The following is a 13673-nucleotide window of genomic DNA, read 5'->3' on the forward strand; positions in this document are numbered from 1 at the left end:
GATAGATAGATAGATAGATAGATAGATAGATAGATAGATAGATAGATATACAGTACACAGAAAATATATATATACTGTATATATAATTCATTTTAATTTTGTTGTTTGCAGGTATTGTGCCTGTTGGACCATGCACAAGCTCCACCACAGTCTGGACATTCACTTCCTGATCACAGGCCACACCAAGTTTTCCCCCGACTGGTGCTTCAGCCTCATCAAGCAGCGCTTCAGAAAGACCAGAGTGAACACTTTGTCCGAGATTGCTGGTGTTGTGATGATTATGATGGCACGAACCCAGTCCCATTGGTCATCACCCCTGTTAACCAGACACCCTGAGGGAGACATCCTGACACCGCTAAGCCATGTAAGATCATACAAACAATTGTAAAATTGTTTCAAATACTAATTAACAGTAACCTACAATAGRGCTTACCCAGGAAAAAAACATCCAAAATAACAAATCCATTGTAAACAAGTGTAACGGTAACGTATATTAATATTCACTATACACTATATTATAAACTGGGTGGTTCGAGCCCTGAAAGCTGATTGGCTGACAGCCATGGTATATCAGACCGTATACCATGGGTATGACAAAAACATGTATTTTTACTGCTCTAATTACGTTGGTAACCAGTTTATAAGAGCAATAAGGCACCTCGGGGGTTTGTGATATATGGCCAATATACCATGGCTAAGGGCTGTGTCCAGGTACTCCGCGTTGTGTCGTGCTTAAGAACTGCCGTTAGCCGTGGTATATTAGCCATATACCACACGTCCACGGGCCTTATTGCTTAAATGTACACTATATACAATCGATGCCTTCTCATGTAAATCGTCAAAACATACATAATTTTATTACCTTTATCAGTCTGCTTATATTTCATTCACGTTTTTATTTAATCTGCTTTTGTCATTACTTTACTCTTTTTCATTTAACTGAATTAACTGTTCAGTCTATTGATACACAACAACCTTTCTGAAGGGATGTGAGAGAGAGAGAGAAAGAGAGAGTGTGTGTGAGTGAGTGTGGGTGCGTGCGTGGCATAAAGATGTCAGGGGACAGATTTGAACAAAGAAAACTGATATCTGTTGGCTAGTCTGTCACTGTCATTGCCTGCCTGTCAACTGATGACTTGTCCTGAAAGACAGATCAGCTGGGGAAAATATGACATTGATTTAAACCAAATAAGATATATCACTTGTCTTCTCCTTTTACCTCTCTCTAATAATAATAATGAATAATGGGGGGGCAGGGGGGACACACCCACTGCCAGGACATCCAACAAATGAAAGAGAGAATCTTTCCGCCATTATTTTGATGGGATGTTGCAAAGCAACAGCGTAAAAAAAACTATGGGAAAGGTGTTTGAAAAATATAGAGCTGTTAAAGATCAAAGAGCAAGTGCTGGCTTAGGGCCAGGGTGCGAAACTCCAATCCTTGTGGGTAGCAGGGTCTAGTTGTTGCATTTCCTGCCCCTTTAAGAGCAGGGAACACAGAGAGCATGGAGGGAAAGAGAGAGAGAGGGAAATGGAAGGGAAGTAGGGAAAGAGATGAGGAGCTGTGTGACGTCACTTTGCTGAAGTGAAAGCAAATGAGAGAAGCAGAGGACGGCACAAACGTTCTCTTGCTCTTCACAAAACATTCTACACCCTTTTGTCGTAAAAGAAGAAAAGTACAAATATAATCAGGTAAGGAGAAAGAGAGAATTTGTGCAAGAAGACTTTAATTGTAAGAAAGCATTCAATCTAAGTAAATGTATTRTAGTGACTACTTTGAATAGCAAGGGATAAATCCTGTCTTGTGTTTATTTCAATCATGTAGTCAAGTGAATGGTAGCATTACTGAAAGATTGTGGGGTGGACAGGTATCAAGTAAGGACTGTTCTTAGTAAAAACAGCTATAAAAGATGAATAAGTCCAGGAAGTCCTTTTATAGTTATTTTGTGTTCCAGATATGGCGTCCTCGAACAGTCTGCTGCCAGAGGAGCAGTTCCAGTGCTCTATCTGTCTGGAGGTTCTCACTGATCCGATCACCACTCCATGTGGACACAACTTCTGCCAGGCCTGTATCAGCGGGTACTGGAAAAGCACTGAACAGTGCCAGTGTCCAATGTGTAAGGAGACCTTTGACAAAAGGCCTAAGCTCAAAATCAACACAACACTCCGAGAGGTTGTGAATCATTTTAAGGGGATACAAGTCAGAGACAGAGATGAGTCCCCTGCTGCGCCTGGAGAAGTGGCCTGTGATGTCTGCACTGTGACGAAGCTCAAGGCCCTGAAGTCCTGCATGGAGTGTCTGACCTCTTTCTGTGAGACTCATCTGCAGCCTCATCAGATAGCCCCAGCCCTGAAGAGACACAAGCTGATCCACCCTGTGGAGAACCTGGAAGACAGGATGTGCAAGAAGCACAAGAAACCCCTGGAGCTGTTCTGTAGGACTGACCAAATGTGTGTGTGTCAGTTCTGCACTGTGACAGACCACAAGGGTCATCACACCGTCCCTCTGAGGAAGGAGTTCGGAGAGAAGAAAGCTGAGCTGGGAAGGACAAAGAATCAAGTACAGCAGATGATCCAGAAGTGCCTACAGAAGGTTAAAGAGATCAAACACTCAGCGGAGCTCAGCAACAGAGATGCAGAGAGAGAGAGAGAAGAAAGTGAACARGTCTTCACCACTCTAGTCCGCTCCATGCAGAGAAGCCAGGCTGAGGTGTCTAAGATGATTGGAGAGAAGCAGAAAGCAACCATGCGGCAGGCTGAGGGGCTCATTAAAGAGCTGGAGCAGGAAATCACTGAGCTACAGAGGAGATGCTCAGAGCTGGAGCAGCTCTCACACTCTAAGGATCATCTCCACCTCCTCCAAAGCTCGCCATCCTTGTGCCCCCCTACATCCACCAAGGACTGGTCTGATGTCAGTATTACCCAGAACAAGAGCAAGTGGAATGTGCAGAAAGACATATCCCAGCTGGATAAAAAGGTGAGGAGAGCACTTTCTGAACTTGAGGAGAAATTGAATAATGTATTGGAGAAGTCAAAAGGTGATGAGCTGAAGAGGATGCAGCAGTATGCAGTGGATGTCGCTATGGACCCTGATACAGCACATCCCCTTATCATTGTATCTGGAAATGGGAAACTAGTGAGAACAGGTCACTTTGAACAGAACCACTTCTACAACCTAAAGAGGTTTAGAGGTCGTGTAGCTGTTTTGGCAAAGGAGGGTTTCACCTCGGGGAGATTCTACTATGAGGTGCAGGTGAAGGGGAAGACTGGGTGGAATGTAGGAGTGGCCAAAGAGTCGGTTAATAGAAAGACAGGTGGATTATACCCAGAGCAAGGATTCTGGACCGTGTGGTTGTCTTTTCAGGTTGACTATGAGGCCTGCACAGACCCCCATACCTCCCTCTCACTGAAGAGCAAGCCGGAGAAGTTGGGGGTGTTTGTGGATTATGAGGAGGGTCAAGTCTCCTTCTATGACGTGGACACCAGGTCTCATATCTTCTCTTTCACCGGCTGCACCTTCACAGAGAAGCTCTATCCATACTTGAACCCCTTTGATGATTACGATGGCTCAAATTCAGCACCAATGATCATCACCCCTGTTAACCAGACACACTGAGGGTGACATTGTGACAGTGTTAAAATGGGGGCATTTATAATACTGATCCAAATGGTAATTTAAAGTAACCCATAACCTTTTAGGACACATACATAATATTTGTATTACTTTTATCAGACCTACTAACCTGCTTGTATTTAATACATATTTGTCAGCTGACATTGTTTGACGGTGAAATGTATTAAAACCCTTCTGCAAAACATATTTTAAGTAAAGCTTCCATTGGATTGGATTTGGTTTCCTAATCTAATGGAAACACCGTGACCATTGTGAAACTGACCCAGTGAACTTATAGTGAACTCAGTAGGTGAGAACTAACCCCAATAGCAGAAATGTGTATTTGAGTATCTGGTATTAAAAGGTYCAATGCAGTTTTTATCTCAATATCAAATCATTTCTGGGTAACAATTAAGTACCTTACTATGATTATCAGTGGTGGGAGCAAATCACTATTGTTCGAGTCACAAGCAAGTCTCAAGTCACAAGGTCAAGGTCTCAAGTCGAGTCCCAAGTAGAACAGGTCGAGTCTCGAGTCAAGTCCAAGTCGTGCATTCTAAGAACAAGTCAAGTAGAGTCACAAGCTTTTTGAAGTCAAGTCTCAAGTCAAGAAAAAAAATATATACAGTATATATCTTTGTCTATYTATTGAGGCTACCAGACAGCCCTTTTCATTATCTTGTCCTAAACATATTTTGTATACGTAATAATACATTTTAACAACAAATTCCCAATGCAAGTAAATTAAGTAAATTAKAAATGTCAAGCAATTTCATACCAAAAGACCAGCAGGCCTATGCTAGTAGTTGTTGCTTGGTGCCCCACTGCTGGCGAGCTTGCAAAGTAAACGTCTCTCCCTACAATTGGACATTTGCGCTGCACCCGATCCTATAGCTGCACAAAATCAGCAATTTATTCACTAGCTCAGTGGTTCTCAAAATGTTTGTAAAACAGAATTTTACACCTGCATTTTGTGTAAAACTTTCTTCTCAAAATACAGGTGTAAAATGCAGTTTTACAAAATGTTTGAGAACCGCTGTGCTAGCGAACAGATTGCAGATTTCYTGTACAGCCATTGGATTGGGTGCAGCGCAAATGTCGAATAGTAGAGAGAGATGGTGCAGGTGTTGTCAGCCAATATCAACTAGGGATATTAGGAGGTTGCAGGAGACGGATGGAAAGCATGATCTGTCTTAGCTTTCAAAAACTCTAGACAGCATTCTGGCTTCACCCTACAGTTCTCAGACATTAGCTTTGCCTACTACTGCCTCATGTGAACTACAATCCTGACCGTGTGTTTTAATAGGCATCACTTGCGATATGGCTTTCAAAACATATGGCCCTTATCTTCCAACAACAGGGAAAAAAATTCAAAGAAAATGACTTGTCCTGAAAGATCCATACAGCTATGGGTACAGATCCATACAGCTATGGGCACTGATCTATACAACTATGGGCACAGATCCATACAGCTATGGGTACAGATCTATACAACTATGGGCACAGATCCATACAGCTATGCACGATCAATACAGCTATGGCACCAGATCCATACAGCTATGGGCACTGATCCATACAGCTATGGGCACAGATCTATACAACTATGGGCACAGATCCATACAGCTATGGGTACAGATCCATACAGCTATGGGTACAGATCTATACAACTATGGGCACAGATCCATACAGATATGGGTACAGATCATACAGCTATGGGCACTGATCCATACAGCTATGGGCACAGATCCATACAGCTATGGGCATGATCCTACAGCTATGGCCACAATCTATACAACTATGGGCACAGATCCATACAGCTATGGGTACAGATCCATACAGCTATGGACAGATCCATACAGCTATGGGCACAGATCCATACAGCTATGGGTACAGATCCATACAGCTATGGGCACTGATCCATACAGCTATGGCACAGATCCATACAGCTATGGGCACTGATCCATACAGCTATGGGCACAGATCCATACAGCTATGGGCACTGATCCATACAGCTATGGGCACAGATCCATACAGCTATGGGCACTGATCCATACAGCTATGGGCATGATCATACGTATGGCCTGATCCATACAGCTATGGTACAGATCCATACAGCTATGGGCACTGATCCATACAGCTATGGGCACTGATCCATACAGCTATGGGTGCTTCCTTCCAATGAAACTACACTTCCGTTACACAGGAATGCGGAGCAAGCTAGATAGCTAATTAGCACAGCTATCAGATATATAGCCAGTAGCTACCACACAAGAACTATCTGAAATTTGAAAATGATCAAATGAAAATCGCCAGGCTGCCTAATGTTATTGTTCTGGCAAAGATGCGTTCATAGTAGATTGCTAAACTGTATACAGTATATGGATAACTTTTGTATGGATAATATAAACGTAGGCTTACTCTGCTTTTACCAGGCAAAACTGGAGAAAATTAAATAAGTGCTATCTGGATATGCGCACGCTTTTGCACGCTAATGCTGATGACTGGTCAACAATCAAGACGCACAACTTTTTTGGTTCTAAAGCACAGATTATGTTTTTTAGACAATCATTTGGTGCAATACCGTAGGCCTATGTTAGAAACCAGATCAAATAGGAAAAGGTATAAATATAAAATAYAAATAGTATATGTAGACAATTAAAGTATGAAAAATGACCTGTCTTGATTGACAGTTTGCTGGTCCAATCAGAGGGCAGAGCGTGCGCATCACTAGGCAAATCTGTTGCACTTTTATTTTTTTTGCAAGTGCGAGGCTGCTTGTGTCTACGGTCTCTGGCTGTGTAGAGAGTAATCCAGGGAGACACTGTGCCAGAAAATGACAAAATGTTACAAAACCTGGMCAGATAATTTCAAGTTATCAGTCTCAAGTCAAAGTTGAGTCCAGAGTGTTGAGGCTCCAAGTCAAGTCTCAAGAAATGTTATTTTCTTTCATGTCGAGTCTCAAATCATCAAATGTGTGACTCAAGTCAGACTTGAGTCCAAGTCATGTGACTTGAATCCAGACCTCTGGTGATTTTTTAAAATGAAAATGGTCAAAAAGAAAAAATAGCTTCTTAGCAAAGAGTAATTTCTTAAGCAAGAATTTAGCTAGGACTGTCTTGGAGTGGTCAGAGTGGGGAGGGGAAAACTGAAACCCAGCTGTTATTGGAACTCTATCTTATAGGTCGGTTTCAATAAAACGTCACAATACGTTCGATTTGCTACGCTAAAACCATTGACAACTATGGGCCGTTTTCAAGGGATTGTGAAACACAGTTGCAAGAAAAAGTATGTGAACCCTTTGGAATTACCTGGATTTCTGMATAAATTGGTCAAAAAAATGTGATCTGATCTTCCTCTAAGTCACAACAATAGACAAACACAGTGGCTTAAACTAATAACACACAAATTGTATTGTTCTTGTCTATATTGAATACATRATTTAAACATTCACAGTGTAGGTTTGAAAAAGTATGTGAACCCCTAGGCTAATGACTTCTCCAAAAGATAATTGGAGTCAGGMGTCAGCTAACCCTGAGTCCAATCAATGAGACGAGATTGGAGAYGTTGGTTAGAGCTGCACTGCAATATAAAAAACACTCACAAAATGTGAGTTTGCTATTCACATGAAGCATTGCCTGATGTGAACCATGCCTCGTACAAAAGAGATCTCAGAAGACCTAAGATTAAGAATTGTTGACTTGCATTAAGCTGGAAATGGTTACAAAAGTATCTCTAAAAGCCTCGATGTTCATCAATCCTTGGTAAGACAAATTGTCTATACTATAAATGGAGAAAGTTCARCACTGTTGCTACTCTCCCTAGGAGTGGCCATCCTGCAAAGATGACTGCAAGAACACAGTGCAGAATGATCAATGAGGTTAAGAAGAATCCTAGCGTGTCAGCTAAAGACTTCCAGAAATCTCTGGAACAAGGTTGACGAGTCTACGATACGTAAAACACTAAAGAAGAATAGTGTTCATGGGAGGACACCACGGAAGAAGCCACTGCTGTCCAATAAAAACATTGCTGCACGTCTGAAGATCGCAAAAGAGCACTTGGCTGTTCCACAGCGCTACTGGAAAAATATTCTGTGGACAGATTAAACTGAAGTTGAGTTGTTTGGAAGGAACACACAACACTATGTGTGGAGAAAAAAATGCACAGCACACCAACATCAAAACCTCATGTGATGTCACCAGGYAGGCCAAAACTCCACCCCACCAAAACAAGCWGACATTTCAGGAGGTCTTTTCAAACTGCTCTTACACTAAAAGGGCATTATCATMATTTTCAYAATTTCACAGTATTATTCCAACCTCATAGTGTGGATATACTGTATATCTCACAGGGGTTTATATCAGATGGTACCGGAGGGGATGGCTGTTGTTTTATGGGCTCTTAACCAACCGTGCTATTTTGTTTTTTTTCAAATTGTTTGTAACTTATTTTGTAGATAATGTTGACACCGGCTGCACAATTGTGAAACTGACCCCAGTGAACTTAAGAGTGCATCCCTCAGTAGGAATGTGAAGAATTAGGACCCCCAATATGCAGAAATGGTATTTGAGTATCTGGTAATAAAAGGTCCAATGCAGTTTTTATCAATAATCAAATCATATTCTGGTAACAATTAAGTACCCTTAACTATGATTATCACTGTGAGTGAGTGAGGAATCTACTATTGTTCGATTTGGTGGCCACCAAGACAATGTCTGTCTAAATTGTCACCAAGTGTCATATAGGGGGTCGTCAAAGGTCGGATGGAGTCCCAACTAAACAGGAGAGGTGCTTCGAGGCAGATCCAAGTCGTGCATTCTTAAGATTAGGAGGTCAAGTAGACCGTCACAAGCTTTTTGAAGTCAAGTCTCAAGTCAAGAAAAACTATATACAGTATAAAAAAGTAAATCATTTCCAAATTATTGAAGGCACTACCAGCACAGCCTTCTTTTTCCATTATCAATTGTCCTAAACATATATTTGGTATACGTAATAATACAAAGGGACATTTTTAACACAAATTTCCGAAAGAGAGGTAAATAACGTAAGAATTATAAATGTCTAAGGCAATTTCATAACACAAAAATAGACCAATCAGCAGGCCTATGCTAGTGAGCATGTTGCTTGGTGTGCAACCCAACTGCTGGCTGATGCTTGGCAAAAGAGAGCGTTCTACCCCTCAATTGGACATTTGCGCTGGACACACCACCGATCCACGCTTTATAAGAAGTCTAGCAACAGAAATCAGACGAATTTTCTCACTCAGCTTGCTTCTAAGTGGGTTGTTCATACCCAAAATGTTTTGTTAATAATCAGAATTTATGCACCTATGCAGTTTTGCTGTAAAACTTTTCTCTCCATAAATACAGGAATGTAAAAATGCAGTTTTACAAAATGTTTGAGAACGGTGGGTGCTCTTACCCGCAGGCAGGGATTGCAGATTTCTCTGATATATTGGCCATTAAGGATTGGGTGCAGCGCAAATGTCGAATAGTAGAGAGAGATGGTTGCAGGTGTTATTTTGTCAGTAACTAACAATATCCAAACTAGTTTGTGATGCCTTAGGAATGGTTTCAGGATGTACGCCGATGGAAAGCGATGAGTCAAATGTTCCTTTTAGCTTATTCAAAAACTCTAGACAGCCTTCTGGCTCACCCTAACGTTTCTCAAGCATTTACTATTGCCTACTACTTTGCCGATCATGTGACTACATCCGACCGGTGTGGTTTTATAGGCATCACTTGCGATATGGGCTTTCAAAAACATATGGCCCTTATCTTCACAACGAACAGGGAAAAAATTTTTAGATTTAAAGGATAAATGACTTGATCGCTGAAAGAAATCCATAGCACACCGCTATAGAGTGGGGACACATGAGCATATAACAATATGGTCAGATCCATACAAGCTATTGGGGACTCGATCTATACGACTATGGCACAGATACCATACAGCTATGGGTACAGATCTATACAACTATGTTGTGTCACAGATACTACTATAACCAGCTAGGGCGGCACAGATCCATCCAGACAAAATGAGGCTTAGAACAGAGAATTTATAGGCACGCTATGGGGTAACAGGATCTAAATACAATTATTGCGGGCACTAGATCCATACAGCTTATGGGGTAACAGCATCTATACAAGCTAGGGCAAACTAGATCGCATACAGCTATGGTAGCATCTTGAATCAGAATCTAATATAACTACAATGGGTTATGCAGATCTTCAACAGCTATGGCGCACAGCATTCCATATCAGCAAATGGGCACAGTCTATAGCAACTATGGGCACAGATCTATACAACTATGGGCGAACAGACCTCTATTACAACTAAATGGGCACAAGATCTCAGTTACAGGCGTATGGGTAACAGATCGGCATAACAAGACTCATGGGACCACAAGATCACATTACATGCATATGTTGGCGAGCAGATCCAAATACAGCTATGGGCACAGATTACTACAAACTTATGGGACAGCAGATCTATTAAAAAGGAACTATGGGCACAGATCTATACACAATCATTTATGGGCACAGATCCATACAGCTAATGAGGCACTAACTGCCACTCTAACACTACTTGGGACACAGATCTATACAACTATGGGATACAAAGAGGTCCATACAGTCTATGTGTGCAGCAGCATTCTAAAGTTTTATACCAAAAACTATGGGCACAGATCTACCTAACATGGGCACAGATCTATACAACTATGGGCACAGATTCCATAGCAGGGACTATGGGCACAAGCATCTATAAACTATGGGCACAAGATCCATACAGCTATGGGTACAGATCTATAACAACACTGAAAATGGGCACAAGATCCATACAGCTATGGACCACAGATCCAGTACAGCTATGGGTAAAGCAGATCGACCTACGCAAACCCATGGGCACAAGATCATATACAACTATGGGCAACTAACGACTCCATACAGCTATGGGTACGATCTTCACAGCTATGGGCACAGATCTATACAATATGGGCCACAGATCCAATACGAGCATGGCCACAGATCCATACAGCTATGGGCACAGATCCATTACAACTATCGGGCCAACGAGAATCTATACACTATGGGTACAGATCCCAATACAGCTATGGGGTACAGATCATACAACTATGGGCACAGAATCTATTATCAACTATGGGCACAGATCTATTAACAACTATCGGGCACAGATCCAACATGATGGCACAAGTCTAACACATGATGGGCACAGATCCAATACAGCTATGGGCACGATCTATACAACTATGGGCAACAGATCATACAACTACTGGGTACAGATCCATACAGCTATGGGCACAGATCTTATACATATGGGCACACGAATCTATACAGCTATGGGCACTGATCTATACAACTATGGGCACAGATCCATACAGCTATGGACAGATCTATACAACTATGGGTACAGATCCATACAGCTATGGGTACAGTCTACGACATCCATACAGCTATGGGTACAGATCTATACAACTATGGGCACAGATCCATACAACTATGGGACAGATCCATACAGCTATGGGTAAGACATACAATATGGCAGATCCATACAGCTATGGGCACAGATCCATACAGCTATGGGTACGATCCATACAGCTTAGGGACAGATCTATACACTATGGACAGATCATACAGCTATGGGTAAATCCATACAGCTATGGGTAAATCACACATACAGCTATGGGCACAGATCCATACAACTATGGGTACAGATCCATACAGCTATGGGTACACAGATCTATACAGACTATGGGCAAACAGAGATCCATACAGTTATGGGTGCTTCCTATGAACTACACTCCGTACACAGAATGCGGCACTAGATACTAATGCACAGTATCGGATATATGCCAGTAGGCTACCAACACGACACGTATCTGAAATTTAAAATTATCATGAATCGCAGGCTGATCCAATGTGTGACATCAAGTATCGGTTCAGATTGCAGGTTATCTAATGATAGCATGATATAAGATAATCACTAAAACGTAGCTACTCTGCTACGCAGTGCAAAACGAGAAATAAAAATAATGATCTGGATATGCCACGCTTTTGAGCGTTATGTAGATTCAAACAATCAAAGGACAACTTTTTTGGTTCAAGAAGACAGATTATGTTTTTTAGACAATCATTTGTGCAATACCGTAGGCCTATGTTAGAAACCAGATCAAATAGGAAAAAGGTATAAATATAAAAACAATATAGTATGTGACATATAAAGTATGAAAAATGACCTGTCTGAGATTGACAGTTTGCTGGTCCAATCAGAGGGCAGAGCGTGCGCATCACTAGGCAAATTCTGTTGCACTTTTATTTTTTTGCAAGTGCGAGGCTGCTTGTGTCTACGGTCTCTGGCTGTGTAGAGAGTAATCCAGGGAGACACTGTGCCAGAAAATGACAAAATGTTACAAAACCTGGCAGATAATTTCAAGTTATCAGTCTCAAGTCAAAGTTGAGTCCAGAGTGTTAAGGCTCCAAGTCAAGTCTCAAGAAATGTTATTTTCTTTCATGTCGAGTCTCAAATCATCAAATGTTGTACTCAAGTCAGACTTGAGTCCAAGTCAGTGACTTGAATCCAGACCTCTGGTGATTTTTTAAAATGAAAATGGTCAAAAGAAAAATAGCTTCTTAGCAAAGAGTAATTTCTTAAGCAAGAATTTAGCTAGACTGTCTTGGAGTGTCAGAGTGGGGAGGGGAAAACTGAAACCCAGCTGTTATTGGAACTCTATTTATAGGTCGGTTTCAAATAAAACGTCACTAATACGTTGTTGCTACCGCTAAAACCATAGACAACTATGGGCCGTTTTCAAGGGATTGTAAACACAGTTGCAAGAAAAAGTATGTGAACCCTTTGGAATTACCTGGATTTCTGCAATAAATTGGTCAAAAAAATGTGATCTGATCTTCCTCTAAGTCACAACAATAGACAAACACAGTGGCTTAAACTAATAACACACAAATTGTATGTTCTTGTCTATATTGAATACATATTTAAACATTCACAGTGTAGGTTTGAAAAAGTATGTGAACCCCTAGGCTAATGACTTCTCCAAAAGATAATTGGAGTCAGGGTCAGCTAACCCTGAGTCCAATCAATGAGACGAGATTGGAGAGTTGGTTAGAGCTGCACTGCAATATAAAAACACTCACAAAATGTGAGTTTGCTATTCACATGAAGCATTGCCTGATGTGAACCATGCCTCGTACAAAAGAGATCTCAGAAGACCTAAGATTAAGAATTGTTGACTTGCATTAAGCTGGAAATGGTTACAAAAGTATCTCTAAAAGCCTCGATGTTCATCAATCCTTGGTAAGACAATGTCTAACTATAAATGGAGAAAGTTCAAACTGTGCTATCTCCCTAGGAGTGCCATCCTGCAAAGATGACTGCAAGAACACAGTGCAGAATGATCAATGAGGTTAAGAAGAATCCTAGCGTGTCAGCTAAAGATTCCAGAAATCTCTGGAACAAGGTTGACGAGTCTACGATACGAAAACACAAAGAAGAATAGTGTTCATGGAGACACCACGGAAGAAGCCACTGCTGTCCAAAAAAACATTGCTGCACGTCTGAAGATCGCAAAAGACACTGGCTGTTCCACAGCGTACTGAGAAAATATTCTGTGGACAATGATAAACTGAAGTTGAGTTGTTTGGAAGGAAAACACAACACTATGTCTGTGTGGAAGAAAAATGCACAGCACACCAACATCAAAACCTCATGTGATGTCACCAGGATAGCCATGGCCAAAACTACACACTCTGAAGCAAAATGACGGAGAGCAGAACAGTTGGCAGTGCGAGGTCTTTTTCTACAACATGCTCTTAAAACGAGGAAAAGGAGGCATGTGGATCGGGACATAAGAATTAATTGGTACTATTAATCATATTAATCTATTAAACAGCTATTATTACCATTATCAATACCAAAATAGTGGGAAAACGGTGTGAATCATTCTGTACGACATGGGGAGTATATTTATTATTCTAACTCAGAGTGAGCAGCGTCCTGGCCAAGATTAAGGCAGCAACCCAAAGGT

General features: G+C 41.3%; 2 protein-coding genes across 4 annotated transcripts in view; one reads left to right on the plus strand and one right to left on the minus strand.

Annotated features, from left to right (window-relative positions):
- Positions 1-13673, minus strand: part of neto1l (neuropilin (NRP) and tolloid (TLL)-like 1, like) — a 182939-nt gene that overhangs the window by 45329 nt on the left and 123937 nt on the right. The window lies entirely within an intron of this gene.
- LOC111973063 (E3 ubiquitin-protein ligase TRIM39-like) lies at positions 1597-3987 on the plus strand. Its single transcript, XM_024000229.1, has 2 exons — positions 1597-1692; positions 1956-3987. The coding sequence occupies exon 2, from the start codon at positions 1958-1960 to the stop codon at positions 3614-3616; it is 1659 nt and encodes a 552-aa protein (XP_023855997.1). The 5' UTR covers positions 1597-1692; positions 1956-1957; the 3' UTR covers positions 3617-3987.

The sequence above is a fragment of the Salvelinus sp. IW2-2015 genome, linkage group LG14 (assembly GCF_002910315.2).
Source record: "Salvelinus sp. IW2-2015 linkage group LG14, ASM291031v2, whole genome shotgun sequence".
NCBI lineage: Eukaryota > Metazoa > Chordata > Actinopteri > Salmoniformes > Salmonidae > Salvelinus > Salvelinus sp. IW2-2015.